The sequence below is a fragment of the Kwoniella pini genome, chromosome 9 (assembly GCF_000512605.2).
Source record: "Kwoniella pini CBS 10737 chromosome 9, complete sequence".
NCBI lineage: Eukaryota > Fungi > Basidiomycota > Tremellomycetes > Tremellales > Cryptococcaceae > Kwoniella > Kwoniella pini.
The window spans coordinates 1,288,076-1,311,598 of record NC_091724.1 but is presented as its reverse complement, the minus strand read 5'-3'; the positions used below and the strand labels follow the sequence as shown (position 1 = coordinate 1,311,598).

The window sequence follows — 23,523 nt, the reverse complement described above, 5'->3', positions numbered from 1 at the left end:
GATGCCTAATTTGGCCTTCGCATTTTCATAATTTGCGAGCAATGTCATCTCCCCAATTATTCAGTGTATGTCAGAAAGAGGTTATATACAAGCATAGTCGCCTTCGAATAGATTATCGCTATCATACAGTAGTAGATATCTTCATAGCGCAGTTAGTCTTCTTGGGATGAAAAGATCGAGGGCTTTTCGCCAATTCCTGGTCTCATAGTTATACCACTTTGGATATCCGCATTTCCAATAATAGAAATCCATTTTCGATGAGCAAGAGCCTTGATTGTTTATCGATACCTTTGGAAGCAAAGTCGCGAAAAAATCAATATCCATGCTATGCAAATATATGCTAAACTTTGGTAAAACATCTAAATTGTGTCCACACGCCCTATTTTGGTATCTCCAATTTCGGAGAATCGACCCATCGTACAGTATCCTAGATCAGAACAACAATAAGCGAATTGTTCAGACGCTAAGGTACAGGAATGAGCTAAAAGAAGATCTACTCACCCATGCCCAATATCCTTTTCCAGGCTTATCCGGCCAATCATGACATCGCACTTTACTTGGGGGCCTATCAAAAAGAAGTCAGTCTTGAATAAGGTATCGCTTCCTTTTGAGAGATATTGCCACTCACTCATCAACCCAATCTATATCCTCTCTCATTCCTCCTGTTGGATTAGGCCATTCAACCCAACCTCTTAACATTGCATCTTCTTTTCCATATGTAGCATGAACACCAGGTATAACTTGAATTCTACCAAAACCAAATTTCCAAAAATCCCAAGAAATAAAAGAAGATTCAGAAGCTTGACATTCCCAAAATTTATCTGTACGTGGTTTACCTCTTCTAAATCTAACATTATAAGGTGACATAAAAGGTTGAGGATTTAAAACTGTTATTCCATTCCATCCTGCAAAAACTTGAAAAGGTAACATTTTTTCATATCTTCTTAAAGTACCTGGAGATGAAGGGAAAAGCTAAATTTTAAAAAAATAAAAATAAAGAGAAAAGAAAAAAAGAGTCAGATTTTTTTTAATCTTTAATTTTCGATTTTTTGAAATACTTTGAAAACTCACTTTTTGAGGTAAATCTTTATCTTCTTCTTTTACAGGAAAAGGTGTATATAAATCACCTGACATATCTCTTCCTACCCATCCATCATAAAACCATTTACCTGCATGATCCCATCCACAAGTCATATCTGCATCTTGTTTAAAATGTTGATGCATTAATTCTAAAAAATGAGTTGCACTTAAATAAACATCATTATAATAAATTATTCCAGTCCAAGGATTTCCATCAGGTGATAATCCAGAAGGTAAAGTATCATAAAATGGTTTCATTCCTTCATTTCTCATTTTAGCTAATTGTTCAATTCTATGAATTTGTTCCCAATCAAATTTAGGTGCATGAGTTTTTATATTTATATTTTCTGGAGGTACACCTATATTTAAAAGATGAGCACGCATAGCATGAGCTATGATTTCGCCACTGGAAGTAAGAAAATTAGCTTTATAAGATGAATTTCAATATTGGCTTATATTAGAAAATGATGCTTACCTTCCATCGGCAGAATCACCCTCAATTAAAGAAAAGACTAATGATTCAGGACCTAAGAAATCCGCTAATACAGTCCAAGTTGCGAACCAATCTGCTAGCATTCCTAAAATGATTTAAATACAAATTATTCTCAGCTTCATTTAAATTTTTTTCCTTTCATTTTCCTCAAATTATTTAATTAACTTACCAGCAACTTGTCTACAAACAGTAACAAGAAACCATCTTCTATCATTTACAACAGACCATTCTTGATTTTCTTCATTCCATTCTTCTCTTAAATGTCTATACCTTTTAATTAAATCTTGATTTAAAAAAGGTGGAAAAATAGGTTCAGTTAATTCATGTTCTCTTGGAATAAATTCATATTTATTTTTAACTTCTTTTAATAAAGGATAAAGAAATTCCCAAGATTCTTCTAAATTAGGTAAAGGTCCTATTAAATATTTTTCAGGTGAAGAACCTTTTATAATTTTTCTTGATTTACCTTTAAATAAAGGTTTTGTTATTGTATTATTATTATTTTCTCTTAATAAATTTGGTTTTTGAATATTTTTAATATTTTTATTTTTATTAATATAATTTAAATTAAAATTTGGTGAAGAATTATATCCAAATTCTTTACCTATTCCATTTTCTAATTGATTTAAATATTCTGTTTCTTCTTTTTCTTCTTCATCATCATTATTATCATCAATAATTTTTTTACCTTTATTTAATTTATTATTTGATAATTTAGGTTGAATTAAACCAAATTTATTTTTTAATTTTCTAATATCAATTCCAGGATTACTTTGTACTCTTCTTTCAGAATATGATGATGCATCCCAAATTCCTTCTTCAATTCCATTATTATTTTCATTTCCTATTTTACTTAATAATATTAATCCAATAATTAAAATTAAAAATAATAAAAATTTAATTAAAGGTGAACGTGGTAATGAAATTCTTCTTTTAACATTTGCATTATTTATTATTGAAGGTGTACGTATATGTGGTGAACGTGAAGAAGAAGAAGAAGATGATGAATTTGAATTTGAAAATACAGGTAAAATTGTTAAAGGTCTTTTTGAAGGTGTATCGGATGGCATATTGTCTATAGGTGTTGTGAAGGAGAATGACAAGTACGAGAGACTTTATCGAAGCAAGAAAGTCATAAGTTTGACAGGTATTCGGGCACTATAATGATGCAATTTCTATTGTTTTGTTATTGTATAGCATGAATCGTTAAACTGCACAGCTCGCTTGACGGCAGCTTCTTATCGTTGATCTTTCGACGCGTTTTACCTTCTCCCTTTGAAGGACGGTCGGAATATCCTCGAGCGAAGATGCTTTCAGATGGATATGACAGAAGCGTGTGTTATTTGTATATGATTATTGCTTGCAAGAGTGATAAGCAAGATGTTATGAATTGTTGTTATATGCTCCAGCTCATCAGTTGTTAGTTGTTTTCACTTTGTTACTTACTTTCCTCATCCGACCATCATATTATTATTCAATTAACGTTGGTAGCGTGATCCCAAAAGGCACCGATCACGTGGAATTGCAATGCAGAGTATACAGAGTTGCGCAGTGATTGCCGCAATACCAATGATCGCCGGAGTAAATTATACATAAATTCAATACACAGATACAAATATACTTGCAAAACATCGAAGCCACCCTGTCATCCTGAAGACAAACGACACAAACATACCTAGTAAAATTGCAAATCTGAAGCCGAGTCTCAATATCTTGATCACTTCCATCGTAATCCACCAATATAAGCGGCAACCAGTCCTACTAAGATTGTACTCATCCATTTGACCACTTTCCGTGTCTTCAACTTACCCTCTTCTCCTTCTACTGACACAGGTCGAGAGAAGCTTATGCCAGAACAAAGTAAGAACTTGAATACCGCTTTCTTGGCATTTGAGAGAGGGGGATATCGAAGGGACATCAAAGGTTCGAAGCTATCAAATGTATCAATATAATTCTCATAGTGATATGAAAGTATTTGAATCCACTCACAGGTATGGTATCTCAAGGATAGCTAAATACTGATATCAGCTCATGTAGCGCCCAAACATGCTATGATCGCAGTTGAACTCACCCTTGTGATGCGTAAAGGTGTCGAACCCATCTTTACCATGATAAGATCCCCCTGTATTGACGTAGTCAGCTCTGAGCAAGATTCGAACGTACGCTGGAGCTAACTTACATCCACTGGCACCAGCCCCACCAAAGGGCAGATTCCGAGCTGGGAAAAATCGTATAAGCTCTACTTCTCGGAATGGAATACCGAAAGAAGTCGTTCAGCTTACCTAAAGTCGCAAAACCAAAATCATTCCACGTTGCGGAACCACTACAGGTCTCGTTGATGACTAACGATGGGGACAACGATATCAGTTGTTATCATCGACTGAGAACTAACGTTAGCTGAGAGTGTGACCAACCCTTTGTAAAGACCGATCTCTTGCCTGAACAGACATACAAAGCTAAAGGGTGCGGTCGAGCATTAATATACTTTATGGCAGTATCGATGTCCTACCAAGCACGTTATCAGCTCTCTAATTAGTCACCTGGTGAAGGACAAACTCACATCAACGGGAATAATCGCAATGACTGGACCAAAGACCTCATCTTCGACCAAACCTCCAGTCTCCCCTTCTCCATTCAGATTGGTCTTGACCAAACTTATGCCCAATCTTCGGGACTCCTTGTTCAGCTCACCACGATTGACCAATTTACCTTCTCCGTCTGCTTTGTCCAGGTAGCTTATCATTCGATCCAAGTCTGCATCGTTCCGCATTGAGGATGATTGAGGTGTGTGCAGGAAGGATAATGGTGAAGGGGAAGGAGGGAAGAAGCTGTCCAATCTACGAAGGAATGAGAGACCAGTCAGCAATTAGATACGATTGACTACGTTTCAAAGCTGAAGAAGAGACTGCAGTGATATTGCGCTGACTTACGTTTCTTTACAAGCTTCGACGAATTCATCCACTTTATCTTTGACCACCAACACATAATCAGGAGCGACTGAACGGTCATTTCCGTTAGCTATCGTTTGGTCGGCGGTAGCATCGTGTCGGAGATGACTCACTGCATATCTAATGCAGAGACGGTGACACTGGGTGAGCGACGATACAAGTCTCCTTCCGTGCTGACTTACCTGTCCAGCAGCCATTTGTTTGATCGTAAACATCCTTCTAGCGGCGATCTTCACATTGGCGCAAGACGAAACGACTACCGGACTCTTGCCTCCCAGCTGATGCAAATGAACACTAAGTGAGCTTTGTCTCGGCAGTGATGCAGCAAAAAGCTCACCTCAAGAGTGGACGGCGTAAGAGTTTTGGCTGCTGCAGTAGCTACGATTTTACCAACATTGCCTGAGCCTGTATAAAGTACTAATTGAGGTAGTAGGATTAGCCTGGAAGTTCTTCAATAACTGATGGTCTTTTCGCAGAGCTAGCGATGCTTACTATGTCCCCATGGCTTCTCAAGCAATTTAGTAGACTCCTCTACTGCACCAAGCACCACTGCATACCCTTCTGGATCGAGATATCTTGGGAGTAACTCAGCTAGAAGTGCTGAAGACGATGGAGCATGCTCGGAAACCTAGACAGCAACGCTATGGGGGTCAGTAGCGTTACCAACCCAACGAATAGGGAAGAATAAACAGACCTTCAACACTGCTGGACACCCAGCTGCAATCGCGCCAACCAAGGGAATAAGGGTGAGCTGCCAAGGGAAGTTCTAAATGGTGTGTTTCAAACTTCAGCTATTTCGAACAACAACACAAAGCAGGGAGGAGATACCTTACCCAGGCTGAGATGATCTATTGAGCACCTTTTGTTAGCTTCAATTCATATTCGAAATAGTATCTTGATACAGCTAGTAGATGATAGACTCACCAGTACAGGCCCTTTAGGTTGTTTCTTTACTCTTGGTCCTAAATGATAAGGATTAATCACGCATTACGATGAAATCATTCTACAGAATTCCCAGCTTGGTCAAGGACTCACTCATGAATTTGAAAGATAACATAGCATCCCAAATCCTACTTTCATCCTTCATCCATCCTTTAACTCTTCTAACAGCTAGATCAACCTCATTGAGAATAGGCCATAGCTAAAATAAGAAAATTAGCATTATTTATCTAGTCCTCAAAATAAAAAGCCATTGTGTAGTAGGTATATATATAATTGGTAAGATATAGATTTATAAGTAAATTACAAAGTTGTGAGAATCCACTTACATCTCCTAAGCTTACATCGAAAGCACCTTTACCTAAATCCTTATAAACAGCTTGATGAATTCTCTTTTCATTATCTTTAATAAGATAAGCAAGTTGTTTTAAATTATATAATCTGTAAGCTAGTGAATAAGTTTTTCCAGAATTGAATCTTTCATTTAATGTTGTGTAAATCTAAATTAATTAAAAGATTCGCTGAGCTCAGCTTAAATTTCAAATTTCAATATTATATGCAAACGAGTAGATAAACTCACTTTATCAATTTGATCTATTGATGTGGGTTCATATTTCGGTATATCCCCTTCATGGATTATTCCATTACCGTTGACACTGGCTTCAAGGTCACTCATTTTGCTCAGAAAGGTGTATTGTAATGAACAATGAGTAATTTATTAGGAATAGGAATTACTCAGATGGTGAATGAAGTGTTGTTTTTTATCTTCTTCTTCGTGTATGACGCTTGAATCATTACTCGAGTATATATTATGATCATATGACCAACATGACGTAACGTAATGTCAATAGATATCCACGTGACCTTTTAAGAAACTGGACGGAAAGTGTCATTCACTTACTTGTTAACCTCTTTCATGATTTTTGTTTTAGGATTGAAATTGACTCTCGACGAACAGAGCAGACATACTTTACATTCATGTATTTACAAATTAAGATGTAGATATATTGCTGCAGTTCTAAGACAGATGACGTTAATTATATCTGCCCGATATCTCTAGGATATATATTAGTTGATTTGCATTTTTATCTTCTTTCCAAAGATATCAATGAATTAAAAGGATTTGAAAATAAAATGAAATTGCAATTAGGTTTTTAGTTCATGAAATATTCTGACGATAAGATTGAATATCCAATGCTTATCTTTACTTATTTAGTAATAGCCTTTAAAGGTACTACAAGTACAAGTAACCATTTTATGTATGAATTGATTTATATGAATTTTGATGATGAATTTAGGTATATTTTATAATTTAGAAGTGATCTCATAAATCAAGTGGATGGATGCGGATCAAAACTATAATTGATGATAAGTTCATGATTATGGAACAGAGACCTGTAACGATCAATTCGATTTTACACTGAATATATGCCTTCTCAACGTTTTATTGATTTGAATAGCATTTTTGCGAATACAAGGATGGTTGTTTAAATACAATTACAAGATATTTTGAGATTATTACAAATTTGTCAAATTCCCAGTAACCTCTTTCGTTGTACTCCATAATTCCGACCAAGATCTATTGGCAAACCATATTACTGGATCTGAGAAATCTAGAGAAGTACCATTTGCAATATACTGGAATTTCATTAAGATATAAGTCAGCATGAATCGAATGCATCAACTCAAGAGTAATTTTCTTGTCTTTGTGGTTGATGAATATCAAGTGAAGTAAGCACAACTTACTGCTATTCTTAGATAATGATCGATACCAGATGTGAGATTGAAAGTATTCAGATCAATTGCTATATCCCTCATTAATTAGCTTTCGTGAAAGGTTTTGCAATGAATCCAAGGATGAAAAAAAGCACTTACATGAATTTGTATAATCTGCTGATCTTTGCAAATCATCAATCAAAATTGAATATCCAGTAACATTATATATACTATTAATGGAAGTTATAGGATCCCAAAATAGAGTAGTTGAAGTTGTGAGATTACTCCAAAATGAAGGTACAAAACTTCCTTCATTCGCATCTCCTACCAGCTATACTAATCATTAGCCTATAATCACTATATCGATATTTTTCAAATTAACTCACAGATTCAGTAAGTTGTATTAAACTATCCCAATCCCATCTACCCACACCATCTAAGAATAATCCCAAAGCAAAAGCTTGACCAAATAAAGAAATTCTATTAGGTAAAGAAAGAACTGGAATAGCAATTATAGCAAATAAATAATGATGTAATCGAAGAGTATAATTTGGTATAAATGCTAAAATTATTATTATTGGAATTAGAGGTATATATCTAGTTTGGTAAGAAGAGATTAAGCTAAATTCCTTTGAACCACTTAATGAAAATTTAACTCACCTTATAAGGTAATACCTTAATAAACCATATTTTCTCATTTCAAAAGCTTGTAAAATAATAACAATAATTGCAACAATAATTATACAAATTAAAGAAATTATACCAGATGAATTAAGAGAATCATATCCTAATCTAGTTATAGGTAATTTATTAAAAATTGTTGAACTTTCAATACCTAACCAAAATCCAATACCTTGCCATATAGTAATTTCAAAAGGTAATTCTTTAAAACCATTTAAAGTTCTTTTAAAAGAAATTTTATAAAACCAATATCCTGAAATTAAAATTGTAGGTAATCTACCAATTATAATTTCCCAATTTGGTTGTATATTTGGTGGATCAGAAAATAATATTAATTGAAAATAACCCATAATTAATAATATAATAAATAATAAATTTGTTTTAGGTTTTAAAAATAATGTAGTTAAAATTAAACAAAAAGAATTAAATCCTGTTACGATATAATGTAAATCTAAACATCCATTTAATGTTTTAAATGAAGATATTCTATAAGCTCCAGAATAATTTGGTTGAAATGATGTTGAATTTAATCCATTTGATTCAATTGATTGATAATTTGACCATCCATTTGGATATGGTAATGCATGGAAATTAATGCATCCTCCCAGTGTGGGTGATATTTTATTTGAATGAATTGCGGAAGGGCATAACCATGAATCGGCACTGAAGAGGAGAGTCGCAGCAAATGCATTAGATTCGGTATACAAGGATAATAAGAATTAATGTAATTCCTACTAAAATAACTCACCGATATGTCTTCTCTTCATCCCCTCCTCCAATTATAACAGGTTTCCCATCGATCTTTTCCGAACCTATATACCTAGAATTTCCTAATTTCGAATTTGCACAACCACCTAAACATCTAAATGAATTTCCATTTATTCCAGTCAAATCGTGTTCGCAAGTCCCACCGCCTATACCACATACGTCAGGTGGCCAGTCATCCCATGGAGCGGCATTACAATCTATAATTTGAGGAGTATTTGGTAAATAATATTGTTGTCGAACTAATATCACAAATAATCCAGCCCAAAGTACTAAAAATACATATATTGCATATGGTGAGATATTGTTTGAAGTATTTCGAAAGAATTTATCGGGTCGATAATTGTATGATTTTTCACCAATCGTAGTTGATAAAGTGATTGACGTTGAAGGTGGAGGTAATTCTGATGTAGTAGGTTTCGAAGGGCCAAGTACCTTTCGAACGAGATTGCGAGCTCGCCGTATGAGACCTCCAGAAGCTTTGATATACATTGCGATAAATGTTCGCAGGTGACCTAGCTAAGAATTTCGCATAGCATTATATGATGTCAACTACCACTTGCCAAGACATATCAACCAAATCGGATAAAGTTGATTTCTGAATCAAATTCCGGTAAAACTATTTTAGCTCATTGACAACAGCAAGTGCCAAGGCTCAAAGATAAGAGTCAGATCGCGATCACACCTCTGAGCTGATGACTGTTGATTGATTATCTGTGGTAGACCAAAGGATTAACATTAACTTAAAGGATCCTTCCTTTGTATACCTTCTTTTGAATAATCTCGCAGTAACCCGAAATCCGAAACAATAACAAACCTCCACCCCAATTCAATTTATCAGGCACGCCGAGGAAATGAGCCTGATATCTAACACTAGTCCATCTGGGAGGCGCGTGCTTTTCCATCAAGTCCCCAAATAATGTTCAAAGTTGTCGTATCATCATTTCAACTTAACCGCGTCCGATAATTTCCACACAATCATCTACTTGTCATTTACTTTTCTTCGTAGCTATAAAATCATTCTCTCAACCTTGCTAGGTGGACTGAATCGGACAATCTGATCATTATGGCTGTTGATTTCGAAGCTCTGGCCACTAAATATTACCCTTATGCTCAACCTGCTGGAACAGCTTTGTTGCTTTTGATACTCGCTATCTCATACTTGTTGAATAGCGGTAAGTAGTTTTCATCTTAAGCTTGCCATTAATCACTTCATTGGGAAGGGCAATGCACGCTAAGATATATATGTGCTGATTCATGTAACATCCTACAGGTAGCAAAAACAGAAAAGTACTTGACCCAGTAGAATGGAGAAGCTTCAAATTAGTAGCCAAGGATCATTTGTCACATAATACTGCTTTGTAAGTTATTCTCATCGGTCAAATATACCAGGTATGATATGCATGATCTCCGCTGCTTTCATTGCTATTTCGGCCTTGTCGATCGTCATAGCTAATCTTGTCCGTGTGTACAGATACAAATTTGCCCTTCCCAGAGCAACTGACTCTCTTGGTCTTCCAGTCGGACAACATATTTCAGTAGCTGCCGAAATTGACGGCAAACAAGTAGTCAGATCTTATACCCCCACTACATTGGATGATGATAAGGGTCACTTCGATCTTGTCGTAAAGGTGAGCAAGCCTTCACGTAAGATATTGAAGTGAACAGGGATTTAGCTCACACTTGAGTGACTTGTAGACTTACGAAAAAGGTAATATCTCGAGATACTTATCTTTACTCACTATTGGGCAGGAAGTCAAGATCAAAGGTCCCAAAGGAAAATTCAGCTACACGTAAGTATATGGTCTCCTTCCATCTTATGCGGAACCAACAGAATTTTATGAGATGACAGCACTGATACGCCTGTCATCACCATAGTCCAAACATGGTTCCCGCTTTACTCATGATCTCAGGTGGTACTGGTATAACTCCATGTTATCAAATCATCAAGTCATCACTCAAGAACCCACAAGACAAGACCAAATTGTCTCTGATTTACGCTAACGTAGAAGAAGATGATATTTTACTTAGAAAGGAATTAGAGGATTTGGCGAAGGGTTCAAATGGTAGATTCACTCTTTACGTGAGTTTTACGACCCTCATTGCGCCTCGTTTGGTCCCTCAGCATGTAGGGCAGGGGACCATCTGTCAATAGAACATCGCTTGGTGCTAATATATTGATGATGGTACAGAACGTCCTCAACAAACCACCTGCCAACTGGAATGGAGGTGTTGGATTTATCACCAAGGAAATGATTGAATCGCATATGCCTGAAGGTGGTGTAGGATCGCCCAATCACGGTGAAGGTCATAAAGTTTTAATGTGTGGTCCTCCACCTATGATGAATGCTATGAAGTGGGTCTATCGGTCTTTTTAATCCTCATGGGTGAAGTAAGCTAACATGATTCTTCTCGTTGCGTAGAGGTCATCTCAAAGAACTTGGTTATCCTGCTCCTCGAACAATTTCTAAATTAGAAGATCAAGTGTTCCTTTTCTAGATGTCACAAGTCAAATGTGTAGCATTTCATAGATGACGGACAGTGATAGAAATCAGAAGACCACCGTATAAAATTCACTCATGCTCCTTGTAGTCGGTAAAAAACCCTCCTCGTGAGCGGAAAAACTATAGAAATGCATATGCAAGTGTATAGAAATACTAATTGAGGGCTGTACCTTCTGTCCAGTTTGGGAAGAAGATCAAATCATTATTCCTTTACTACCAGTACTATTGCAGTGATCCCATACATGCTAAATGGGATGACCAGGCTTGACATACTCATATATAGCATTGAGGGGTACAATCAAATTATAATAATACTTTACAAATAAGAGGATGATAAAATCTAATCGACATCGAAGGAAATTTAATAAGATCCATCAGTACTTTTACTCCATCTTTTTTCCCACCAACTTCCTCTTTTTCCACTACCTAAAGCAGTACCAATAATTTCATTATCATTGACTTGTTGTAAAATTTGATCATCACTATTTCTATTTCTATTTGTTTCATTTTGTTGTTTTAAATTATTTAAAAGAATTTGTTGTCCTGGATAATTATTTAATGTATATTGACTATAATAACTTTTTGGAGTTTTTAAAGTTTTTGATGATGTTAATGGATATTGACTTGATGGACTAATTATTGAAATTGAATTAAAATCATTATTATAAAAAGATTTTGATTTATTTGAAGGTAACAATGAAATTTCATTTGAATTTTCTATTTCATTTGAATTTGAATTTGAATTTGAATTTAAATTTGTTAAAATTGAAAAATCCATTGATTGGTTAATTTCTTTTTCTTTTTCTTCTTGTTTTTGAAAACTTTTTATAGGTTTTGAAATTATTGAATAATTTGATCTAAATTCATTTTCAGATTTAATTAAATCTTTAGGTTGTGAAATTTTAAACAAATCATTTTCTTTTTCTTCTTCATTTTCTTCATTTGAAAATGATGAATATGTTTGATTCGATTTTGGTTGAATTGAAATTTCTTCTTCTTTATAATTTTGATTTTGATTGATTGTTGTTTCAAAATTTGAAGAAGAACTGATTGATGAAGGTGATTTAGTATTTAATCTTTGTGAAGTAGTTAAACATCTTTCTGATAGAATTTCCTTTTCATTTGAATTTGATGGAATATAAGATTGAGATGGAAAAGATTTAAATGGAATAGGTGCAGTTCTAGGATTTGAAAATGAATTTGAATTTAACATAATTTCATTTGTTCTTTTTTTTAATTCTTCTTCTCTTTTTAATTTATCATTATTATCAATTGAATTCGAAAATTTATTTGAAAATCTTTTAAATGGATTTGATTTTAATTTTGAAGTTGATGATAATTGAGAATTTGAATTTAACATTTCTAAAAATGAATCATCTTTTTCATTATTTCTTATATTTGGATAAGGATAATGTATTTTTTTTTGTTTAATTGATATTTCTTTTTTTTTAATTGATTTATTCTTTGTCATTTTCCATCTAATAAGTAATATTATTAAAATTAAAAATATTAAAACGCCTACTATTATACCTAATATTGGACCCCATGAGAGTTTGTCTTGATTTTTAGTATCTTCTTTTGAAGATGTGGCACCTGAAGATGAGGATGAGGATGGGGATTTAGACGAATTTGAATGGGAAGTAGAAGACGGAGGAGGAAAAGAACGAGAAAGAGTTGTAGAGTATGATTGTGTAGGTATAATCTTTGATGATTGGGCAGTATCTGATAGAGAGATCTGAGTAAGCTTGATTCTCGCCTTCATGTAGAAGATTTTACCCACCTGGACTGAAGACGCCTCCGGACCACTGATGGAATGCGAAAGCAGGAATAGATAGAACTGTCTCATTGAAACCGAGTCTTCAAAAAGAGAAATGAGGTAAGCAAGGAAAGAACGGAAACGTTGCACATAGTCCCGGCTCACCCATCATCTGTGTAACTCCCACAACCATTCGACCATTCTTGTTCAGAAGGTAAAGCAGCATTTGGATATTGACATAATGCGCATGCGGACTGGTTTCATGATCCCAAATCGTCAATTTACATTCATAAAATGCTATCATTACTCACCATTAAAGAATATGATATACTATTACATTGACATTGTGAACTTTGTGGATTTAATAAATTGTATGAATAACTTTGGTCAAGTAATGGAGGAACGTTAATATACGATGTTTGAGGTAAACATAATGATTGAATTTTTGACCATACTAGGCTACATTATGTAAATCATTAGCCACCAATAATACACAATGCTGAATGCAAGAATAGTAATTTACCATGGTGATTCTCCATCATTATTGAACATCCATGAAGTTGATTCGATTGATGAACAAGTAGCATTTGTACTTTGACCTTTTACGCTCTGAAGTAAAAGAAGAATGATAAAACTCCAAATCGGTCGAATAGATACATCTTTATATAAATAACACTTCTGTTTTTCCGGATATTCTGAGCATGCTTTAAGAGAAAGATATTGGAAGTATTTCATCAGTTCTAATAACATCTTATCTCTATCGCTCCATCGGTATGGAAATCCTGACTTTCTCGGAGTATAATTTGTATGATATCTAATTTAATTTGGTCTTTTTTGGTAAGAATCAGCTTGATGCAGTAAAAATGTTGCCAAGAATCAATGAATGAACGAAAATGAGAGGAATTAGTTGGAATTCATAAGGCTTAAATAAAATTGACAAGAAAACTAAACTTCAAGTTAGTATTGAATACACAACTTCTTCTGTGTCTATGTTAATATTGATAATTTATGATGATCATTCAAACATGAACATGATTTTTTCAATGATGTTTTGTTCGAAATGTGATTATTTGAATTTCAGTATTTCAATCTTAAACGTGCATAGAGGTAATCAATTTTTTCCCCTTAATAGTCCTTTATGCGTTCATCCGTTTACTCTCGATAAACGTATCATCCTTTGTTCCGATTCAGTTATGAAAGGATCGTCATTTATTGATCAGACATTGTGATATTACATGAAATACCCTTTATATTTAATTAGGCGTCTTGAGATACGCGTGCTTATAGAAGTGATAATGTTGATCATTGGAAGGAGTGTATGCCACTTACAGTTGTCTAAGCGTATTGCGAAGTCGGAGCATAGTGCAATGACTTTACTGGAGATGTACCCTTAAAAGCTGTCGCCGCCACACCTGCCATTTGAAACTCACCAAGCGATTTCCTCTTGTCTTTCCGCATCGGCATAGTGAAGCAAGTGAAAGAATAAATGAATCACTTTGACCAGTCCCTTAAGTCTTGTAACGGTAACGGATAAGTGACACTTAAGCTTTTGCTCATGAGAGAGTTGTGTCGCCGTCTGAGTGGTCTGTAAGTTGTAGTATATGTAACAATCGAGTATTACGGCGCAGTCCCGGTGTTATCACTTGTCTAGACATTGTCAAAGGTGATTGCAGCCAGCCGTATCAACCGCTTCGAATGAAACTCATCCTGGCGACTACAATACTGGTATTGCCAACGCAGAATATATACATCGCTATATACAGATTAATGAGAACGTTTAATATCATGCGACTACATAACGATAGAATCAAGCCAACTAATGAATATATCTGACTGAGCTTGGAATATGTCTATAAGGGCCTGATACTACTGTGTGGTACTTTGACTATTAGGCTGTACTAAATAACGATCTGGAGTCCTGTTCACTAATGAGCCTGTGTAGTTCCGCGGTTTCCTCCAGGGTCATACTATTGTCAGGCCCAAGGATACTGTCGGCTGACAACCTATCCTTGACTAAATTATGCAATGAGTCAAGGATTGCCCGACTACTACACTGAGAGCCATCTACGCCGCTAGAGGCATCTCGCGACGGTTCACTATGAAAGTCATCATAACAGTCGCTGGTATCTTCTCTTTGGCATTCGAATTTCACAAGTCCTCGGCCTTTTGACTGAATCAGTTCTTTGCAGTGATGAGCTAAGAGGTGGTAATTTTTTGACGCCTCTCGGTTCATATCCACAGAATCATCACCCAGAAATTCTTTATATTTAAGGATGTAATAATAGAAAAGATCTCCTGCTGATGCCAAAGATTTCTTAAAATCCTCAATACTGCTGAAGCGGGTTTCAGCCTCGTCCTCTGTCCATTTAACATTCCGTAAGCTAGGTTTTGTAAGTGTATATTCAAATGGTTTTCCATTCGTGGAGTTGACGTTCAAGCTGGTGTTAAAGAGGTTCGGTTCAAATACAATCTCAGTGCGGTTTTGAGATATTCTCTCTTCCTCCTCCTCCTCCTCATCCTCCTCGAACAAATCCTGTAAGACTTGGGGGATCCTGAGCTGTACGGGGAAAATGAGTCTGTTTGCCATGCTTTGGAATGTCTGAATCAGATGGGTTGATGAGTATACGAGAATGACCGGGATTCTCTGATGAAATGAAATTGACTGACCTGTGATTCGAAGGATTGATGATGGAGATTATTTGAGTAGGGTTATAGAAATAAAAGCAAAAAGTGGAACTCGCAGTCGCCTTTTTATAGACGTACAAATATCCAAATATGCTGTCAACTTGACTCTGGAGAATAACGTCTTGTTATATGACTTCACAAAAGCAGAAAAGAGGTGTTATCTGTAACATTGAAGCAGACGTAAATCTTTTGATGTGAGTGGAGCTATAATGGAAGGCATGACTTAGGTTCTCGAGGCCCAGTCCTACATCTTATCGTCATACAGCTATATAGTAGCCTCTCCTTTATCTCAATCCAACGTCATCGAAGCACATTCGTCACATAGCATCATTATATGAGCCTGAAAGGATGCAATTCAAGAGTCTAGGCCTTTACTTGTCAGTCCGGAGGGAACGATAACGCTTCATGTGATTTGAAAGGTTACTCCTGTCGAATGAGGTCATCAGTACATTGGCTGGCGGACTTTCGACTGCGACTCGGCGATGTATAGATTTCTCAACTTGGCAACAGCAACGATAGTAGGCAATAAGGGAGAGTATATGAGGACATAATGGAGAGTTGGACGGACTTTGGGCAAGGGTCGATTCAATGGTTTCTATACGATAGGAGAGGCAGTCTACAGGATGACTTCATGCAACCGTTTCACAGCCGCCACTCCTAGATGTGACCGTCTTAAGTCCTTTTCGGTATTGATTTGGACAATTGGAATAGCGATATCGGGGCTCACGAGTATCAACCTTGAGATCTCTGCCCTCAATGAACGTGTCAGTCAAGGGTTGGCGCTGCGGCCTGAGGATTTATGAAGATGGGGCGGCATGAAATAGGCAGGACTATTAGCGAATTTCTCGGTTACTGCGGCATGATCAGACTTAAGAGGAATTGTATACATTCTGTGTGTACGAAAGATAACTAGATACGAAATCAAGGCTCTACGCAAATAAACACCAGTAAGACACTTTGCGCATATTCCACTACCTTCAGCTGAATGCATAGGCATCGGTGGCGGTAGGATCCATATAAACTCTATGGTTCGTGGTCATAGGAAGACCGGAGGCTGACATTTCGAAGTTTCTACTGAACTTGCTTTGGCAAGTCTGAGTCAAGAGAGTCCTTTCGTCCTCGGTAGTGTGTATCACTCTCCGATCAGTTCCGATCCAGGCTCTTGTAAAAGGTGTCAATGTCGAGGAAAGTTGAGCTGCAAAAGTGTCATACGTTGGGGGTGGATGTTCCCCGCATCTCACGGAGAGGGTATTGGGAATACCTCGTTCACGTAAGAGATTCATGGCAAGATGACTGAAATATTGAAATTCCCTAGCGATGTCTTCAGTGAGCTGCGAATTTTCCTCCGAGCCTCCTTGGGTGCGCTTGTCCATCTCCAACATACCTAGTTCCGCGACGGTTCCAAGGTTCTTGCCGAATTCTCTGATCGTTTCTTTCGCAGCATCAATTTGCCAAGCTTCAAGTCCAAATACAGCAGACATTTGATCCAGGTTCTTTGGATTGACATCTTTGATTGTTGGTTGGCCATCTTGATCAGTGGTATAATAAGCTATTTTAAGCTTAGGTTTAAGGACATGAAATATGCCGTTATTGCTATCTACAGAGGTATCAAATTCGACAGAAATCATGATTGAATAAGACTTTCCAATTTGAATGTTCGTATACTGTATTGTTGAGGGAATTGGATTTATACTGGATATTTCGATTTACGCATGCGCTATTTGTAGACGGCAAGATGACTGGAAACAAGTTTTGATACACTAAAGTTGGAAAACAACGAACAATGGAAGTTGAGGCTATGCTCCGCCCGGTGGGGCTGGACCTTGAAGGCAGGAAGGCATATAACGAAGATGGACGTCATGGTTCTTTGAGATATAAAGGTGAGGATTTGAAATTGTTTTTCAGTACAAAGGGTTGTTGAATTGTTATCATTTTACTCCTTATTATCGAAGTCTATATCATTTGAAATCGGTCTTTGAACAAAGGTTTGTCAATTTGAAATCAGTGTAATCCTTATCACTGAAGTCTAGATCTTCGACATGGACCAATCACCTCATCAGTTGAAAGGTATGACACTGTCATACATCGTGAGTCGCTTCTGAATCGCTTCTGAATCGCTTCTGAATCGCTTCTGAACAGTATAAGACCGTCATAGATTAAAGGTCACTCGCCTTCGATGTGAGATTATTTATCATATGTGGACTTCCGGTAAATGCGCCTCAAAGACAAAGTGGAATCACAACAAAGGGTGGTCAAGCCTTCTGGCAACGATATTATCAGTTCACTGACTAATAGGGTGGACTAGTGTTCACAGGCCATTAAGGCTAGTTAATGTATTTGTCACCAGCGAGCGAATCTGAGTGTCTGAGAACATGACTTTCAGTTTAGGTGGAGTTACTCGCGAACCGAGAGAGTAACCCCTCGATATTGGTCGTTGCTTTTGACATGACTTGACGTATACATATATCTTATATTCTACATACAACATTGTGCGTTTGTCTTCATTAAGCTGACCTGGGAACTATGACTACAAACAAAAAATACAATAATCAACTATGGAGGCGAAGGAAAAAAAGTAAAAAAGGAGTTTATAATACTATTCATCATCACTATCATTAACAACAAAACTTCCTAATTCATACTCATTATCACTACTTTCTTCTATCCTATTTCCATTTCTTTGATTTCTAGTTCCTCTGAGATTTAATTCACCTTCATCTTCATCTTCATCTTCATCATCATCATCAGTTATATAAACAGCTTTTCTAGCTTTACCTAAAAATTCTTTTCTTACATCTGCTAAATCCCTTTTAAAATTTAATCCGAAACCTCTTGCTTGAGTTCCTAAACCAGCTAAATAAATTGCTTGTTGATTGTAACCTTTTGGAGCTTGTGTAGGTTGAAAATCATTTGCAAATTTACGATCTGATTCACTTTCAATTGAAGAAGCTGAATGTTCGGAACTATCACCACTATCTGATCCTGAAAGTTGAGCGTCCATATCCATCTACAAAGAATGATATTAGCATGATGCATTTCACTCTTCTCTATACAGGAGCAGTATATAGGTTGAGCCTATTTGGCCAAACTCACATAATCTCCTATCGGACCCTTCTTTTTCCTGGCCTTGTCCTTTCTGGTGATGTCACCGCCGACTGCGCCTCCTCTTGATCTTCGTGCGGAACGATCGATGATAGGCGAGCTACTGTCCACAACGACTCTTCGCCGTCTATCTTGCCCAAGTGGAGAAGATTCATCAGGTATATGGCGCATGACCGGTGAATCGATTTCAACCCCACCAGAAGACATAACGATAGGTCTAGGTCTTCTCATACCTAATCTCCTAACTGGGAATTGAGTAGCAGGTACAGGGGTATTCCCATTTCCAGACCGAATGACGGGAGAAGAGTCTGAATTTAGTATTTGTTTGGTCAAGACAGAAGAAGGTAGTGGAGGAGGCAACATTTCGCCTGGAGTATGTTGATGGTCGTTGTGGGTTTTCCGCAAGACCGGTGAGATCAAATTATCGTCAAGGTCCATTTCCACGTCCCATGATTCGAGATCCAGATCGACAGGTGCAATTTGACTGAATCCAGCTGCAGCTGCTGTGCGAGGAGTGAGCCTTTGACCTTGGTTGGCAATTGGATTGATTGAGGTCTCAGGCGAAAGCATACTGCGGTTGGGCAGGTGTGGGACTAGCGGTGAATCATATGCGTGCTGAGCAACGTCAGGAAAAGGGGGAGGAGGCGATGAAGGCGGAGTATTCATGGGTGATAAATCAGGAGATCTGATTTTCGATGGTGATCGGTCCTTTCCCTTTCGAACGGGTCCAATAGTATTGAAAAAATCTAAAGCAGACTGATCATTCCTGTTTTGTTGCGTACGGCTTTCGATATCTTCGTTCTCTTCGTTTAACATGGATTTTCTAGATCTGCCACTTGACTTCTTGACGACTTGTTCTTTCTCGCTATCTGATTCAGAGATATTGAGATTGACATCTGCTAAGGAAAGTCCATCGTTCTTCATCTTAGCTGCGATCTTGTTGATGTTCTCCTCCGATTTTCTTGCTCGCTTCGTGATGGTCTTCTTCACTTTCGAGCCGCCTTTCTTCTTACCAGTGTCAGCAAACAAGGTGTCTAGATCTTGTTCCTCTTCCTCCTCTGCTTCGCTCTCAGACCTTACAGGCGATGGTTTTCTGCCCCGTCGTTTTGTGACTCTCTTTCTCAGTTCGGACTCTTCTTCTTCTTCCTCTGATCCGTCACGACCTCGTTTTGTCGGTAATTTGCCAGCGTCCCTTAAAAGCTCAGCGACTGATTTGAATCCTTGCGCGTCGTCTGGTACTTCATGTCCTCTGGTAGCTACTTTGGATTTGGCGGCCCCTTTGGTCGTTCTGGTTTTAGCAGATTGATTGAGAGCCTTTTGCTGTTTCTCTTTCTCCTTTCGAACGAGCCGTTCAGCTTCAGCTAGGGTTTTCTGGAATTGTTTGTCTTCAGGATCCCACGGATCGATTTCCATTTCTTGTTCTATGCATTCCGGAAATTTATCAGGCAAGAGTGGTTCAACATCTTCGAATAACTCTAAATTTCTTGAATGCAGGATTTCTTCTTGTATGTCTCGATGAGTTTGTTGAGCAGATTCCCAATTCATATCCTCCCTATTCTCAGACATGAGGACATGCACTTTCCCATCTCTTTTTCGGCCAGTCCGTCCTACACGTTGCAGCTAAAAACGATGCGCCTTGTCAGCGAATGAAAGTTCAAGACTCATAACTGAGAATTGCTCACAAGCTTGATACTTTGTTTGGGCATGTCATAAATGACGACAAAATCAACTTCCCCGATATCTAAACCCTCTTCACCTATTGAGGTGGACACAAGGATATTGTACTTGCCATCTTTAAACTCATTGATCGTCTTTTTCTGTTCCTTTTGAGTGAAACCTTTATCTTCTTCCTGTTTCCCTTGAGACTGACCGACAAATTTGGTAGCTCTCAATAAGCCAGAATGCTGGTTAAGCATATCCTATAGTCCCCAGATAACGATACCTCAGTAAAGGCCCGTCGGACGTCACGAAAGGATTCGAAGGAACTCACAACGATATCCAAGACGCATTCACGGAACGAACAGAATACCATAGCTCTCGTATCGTTTTTCTGCCCTAAGGTCTTTTCTTCCTCTTCAGCTTGTGTGAAATGGGCCAAAAGCTGTACGGTCCAATAGTTAGCTCGAAAATGTCTCTCGACATCGAGATCGAGAGCTGAGTGTGCACGGATTGAGATAAATGGGCTTACCAGCTCGAGCGTTTTCTGCATTTTAGGGTGTTTATCAGCCTTTGATCTCCCATCTTTCCCTATCCTAATCATATTCATCTCGACTTCTACGTCCCGTAACAGTTTCTGAAACTCAGTGTTATTCCTGACTGAATTCGATGAACCTTTGGAAGCGCTTTTCTTGCCTTGTGCGTTAGTGCCTCCGGCAATTTCCACTACAGTAGTATGAAACATCCCCAAGGAGAATTCGAGCTGACACCGACCAAGCAGTATTAGCCATCTGTACACCTAATAGAAAAAGCGTGGCAATAAAGATCCTCACCAGATGACTCATTGCTCTAGCCATCTTCTCCAAAGCGGTTAAACTCCCAAAAGCCCATTTCATTCCACTATTACGATCTCTCCCGATTTCCATTCGCTTAGCGGTCAATCTGAAAGGTCTTAGGCGTTTGACGTCCAGATCCCGCTCCGTCAGAATCTCTTTGTCCACTAGTTTCGCTACATTAGGCTACGAATAATGGTAAACAATCCATCAGCTCGATGTGTGTAAAACACAAGCGCAGCTGATTTACCTTCATGATATCAGCCCAACGATCGCGAAATGATTCAATAACATCGCCCATTGGAACGACATGTTTTTCGGTTCGCTACACAGGTTCTAAGTAAGCTATATTACCCATCGACCAGCAGATAACTTGCCTTTTCGTTCATATATTTTCGGATTTCGGGAGCTTCTGCTTCCCTAATTTCAATTCTTGAGATATGTAAAGCGTCCACCACGCCTTGCACTTTCGGTACATCCGCTCCTGGCGTAGCCGTCAGAGCTAAGACCCGGAAATAAGGATGGTGTGCTGTAATGTATGCTAAGATAGTGGTATATGCGTATGAGCCAGAAGCTTTATGTGCTTCATCTTAAATTGCCCACAGTCAGCTATTACAAGTGAGCCCGAATTAGCATCTAACTCACCAAAGACCGCCAGGACTATATCTCTAGGATCCACCGAGCCTTTCTTGAGATCGTTGTCCAGTGTTTGTGGCGTACAGTAGAATACCCTCCGATCTTCCCACTGCCTCAAAGAATGAGCTACATTACCTGGTTACAAAGGATGAGAAAGCTCACAAGTCTCGTTCGTTCTTTGGTTGACACACTCGATCCAGTCATCACAGCTGCATCTTTACTTGGAATTCCGCAAGAAAGCTGACATGCCTCGATCTGTTGATTGACCAAGGGTTTTGTCGGAGCTAAGAATACGATTTTTCCAGTTGGAAACCATCGATAAACTGCACATGTTGACTTCTGTTAGATGAACGTGCGAGATGTTTGCTACACTCATAATTAAGGGTGGTGACTTACAGTTCAACATGACTACACCAGCTACAAACGTCTTACCCAAACCAGTAGGTAGCGCCACCAAACAATTATCTTTAAAACACGCTCTTATAATCTCATATTGATAATCTCTTTTAGATTTATTAGTAGGATATATGTACGTTCCTATAGTAGCTGAGTTTGGAACATGACGTTGAGGTTCATAAGGTGCACCTGGGTACAATCATTGGATATTAGCGTATTCGATCTTTATCATCGTGTTTAACGAATCTTGCACTCACTCATATCCACAAATGGTTTCGGAGCAGGAGCCATCAGACCACCCCAATCATCCTCATCTTCATCTTCCAATTCTTCTCCGTCCTCATCGTCCTCATCATCATCCCATCCTCTGGCTTTCCGCTTCGTTTTCCCCCTCCCTTTACTTTTTTTATTTTTTTCGGCACCTATCCTTCGTCCAGTTTCTGCGAATTCTGTCCTATCCCATATCTTTCCTTTCGTGGTCTGCTTCTCCCTTCTAAAGTTAAGATGAGTCTGCAGGAAACCATTCGCGCTACTCGTACGTTCAAATGGGCGATTCTTACTGGAATTACTACTGCTACTGGTCGTCCGACCTAAGCCGGTCCTAGCAAAAGGAACTGAACCATTTGAAGTGGTTCGATTGGTATCATTTCTATTGGACAATTTTGACGTTGAGGGAGATGTGTTATTTTGACGCAAAGGCGGAGGTCGATTTGTGAGGGAGTCAAGAGCAGCTATAGATTCAGCTTCAAGAGGTAATATGTCAAACTCATCATCTGAAGAAGCATATACAAGCTGTTGAGAACTTGTCGTGGGCTTAGCGGATACCGTTTTACCTGGAGTCATTCGATCTTGAGAGGTTTGAGATGGTTTGCGAAACCCATTCTTTGATCTAGATGGTATGCTAGGCGTGCTATTAACTTTTGAAAAGTTTGAAGGTCCAGAGAAATTCCGTTGAACTCCTGTCCAAGCTTTACTTAAACTTGCTGCATTTGAACCAGATGGGGGGTTATGTAAAGAAACTGATCTTGTAAATCCTTTATGTAGATTTTTGTTGGTACTGGTTGAAGCTTTAGATGTTATATTATCTACTTCACGTAGGAAAGAATCATCAACGAGGAACGAATCATCTCCGAAATCATCGTCTGACATCGATCAAAGCGATGTCTTTCTAAGCAAGTGGCCAAGATGGTAACAAGATATTGATGTCTAAGAAAAGGGCTATGTTGAATCAAGATCGGTCTAGCTGAATCGATATATCTGATACGAGTAGAGGAGCAGCAAGCAATGAAGAGTAAATTATGCAATTCTATACGATGGATTTGATCGTAGATTG

General features: G+C 37.8%; 8 protein-coding genes across 8 annotated transcripts; 1 reads left to right on the top strand and 7 right to left on the bottom strand.

Annotated features, from left to right (window-relative positions):
• Positions 1-379: 379 nt before the first annotated feature.
• Positions 380-2,643, bottom strand: I206_106742 (uncharacterized protein; the record flags this gene model as incomplete). Its single annotated transcript, XM_019159064.1, has 6 exons — positions 380-427; positions 502-565; positions 629-972; positions 1,072-1,486; positions 1,556-1,658; positions 1,743-2,643. The coding sequence occupies 6 exons, from the start codon at positions 2,641-2,643 to the stop codon at positions 380-382; spliced, it is 1,875 nt and encodes a 624-aa protein (XP_019007736.1).
• A 647-nt stretch (positions 2,644-3,290) lies between these two features.
• I206_106741 (uncharacterized protein) lies at positions 3,291-6,136 on the bottom strand (the record flags this gene model as incomplete). The annotated part of the gene is made up of 17 exons (XM_070203389.1): positions 3,291-3,504; positions 3,563-3,584; positions 3,645-3,695; positions 3,753-3,791; positions 3,856-3,915; positions 3,988-4,078; positions 4,134-4,410; positions 4,504-4,661; positions 4,704-4,799; positions 4,859-4,938; positions 5,014-5,149; positions 5,216-5,287; positions 5,355-5,369; positions 5,446-5,483; positions 5,557-5,662; positions 5,790-5,960; positions 6,041-6,136. 17 exons carry the CDS (start codon positions 6,134-6,136, stop codon positions 3,291-3,293), a joined length of 1,722 nt encoding a protein of 573 aa, XP_070059490.1.
• An 842-nt stretch (positions 6,137-6,978) lies between these two features.
• Positions 6,979-9,114, bottom strand: I206_106740 (uncharacterized protein; the record flags this gene model as incomplete). The annotated part of the gene is made up of 6 exons (XM_019159066.1): positions 6,979-7,098; positions 7,207-7,265; positions 7,336-7,507; positions 7,563-7,773; positions 7,837-8,520; positions 8,606-9,114. The coding sequence occupies 6 exons, from the start codon at positions 9,112-9,114 to the stop codon at positions 6,979-6,981; spliced, it is 1,755 nt and encodes a 584-aa protein (XP_019007738.1).
• A 574-nt stretch (positions 9,115-9,688) lies between these two features.
• On the top strand, positions 9,689-11,121 carry I206_106739 (NADH-cytochrome b5 reductase 1; the record flags this gene model as incomplete). The annotated part of the gene is made up of 7 exons (XM_019159067.1): positions 9,689-9,797; positions 9,896-9,983; positions 10,097-10,253; positions 10,321-10,415; positions 10,501-10,705; positions 10,815-10,978; positions 11,046-11,121. The coding sequence occupies 7 exons, from the start codon at positions 9,689-9,691 to the stop codon at positions 11,119-11,121; spliced, it is 894 nt and encodes a 297-aa protein (XP_019007739.1).
• A 366-nt stretch (positions 11,122-11,487) lies between these two features.
• Positions 11,488-13,632, bottom strand: I206_106738 (uncharacterized protein; the record flags this gene model as incomplete). Its single annotated transcript, XM_019159068.1, has 5 exons — positions 11,488-12,848; positions 12,907-12,983; positions 13,048-13,136; positions 13,194-13,341; positions 13,406-13,632. 5 exons carry the CDS (start codon positions 13,630-13,632, stop codon positions 11,488-11,490), a joined length of 1,902 nt encoding a protein of 633 aa, XP_019007740.1.
• A 1,138-nt stretch (positions 13,633-14,770) lies between these two features.
• Positions 14,771-15,469, bottom strand: I206_106737 (uncharacterized protein; the record flags this gene model as incomplete). The annotated part of the gene is made up of 1 exon (XM_019159069.1): positions 14,771-15,469. The coding sequence occupies one exon, from the start codon at positions 15,467-15,469 to the stop codon at positions 14,771-14,773; it is 699 nt and encodes a 232-aa protein (XP_019007741.1).
• Positions 15,470-16,544: 1,075 nt separating this feature from the next.
• On the bottom strand, positions 16,545-17,195 carry I206_106736 (uncharacterized protein; the record flags this gene model as incomplete). The annotated part of the gene is made up of 1 exon (XM_019159070.1): positions 16,545-17,195. The coding sequence occupies one exon, from the start codon at positions 17,193-17,195 to the stop codon at positions 16,545-16,547; it is 651 nt and encodes a 216-aa protein (XP_019007742.1).
• A 968-nt stretch (positions 17,196-18,163) lies between these two features.
• Positions 18,164-23,339, bottom strand: I206_106735 (uncharacterized protein; the record flags this gene model as incomplete). Its single annotated transcript, XM_070203388.1, has 12 exons — positions 18,164-18,574; positions 18,661-20,289; positions 20,352-20,588; positions 20,660-20,770; positions 20,858-21,088; positions 21,159-21,344; positions 21,409-21,483; positions 21,536-21,747; positions 21,804-21,903; positions 21,957-22,117; positions 22,191-22,379; positions 22,448-23,339. 12 exons carry the CDS (start codon positions 23,337-23,339, stop codon positions 18,164-18,166), a joined length of 4,434 nt encoding a protein of 1,477 aa, XP_070059489.1.
• Between the last annotated feature and the right edge of the window lie 184 nt (positions 23,340-23,523).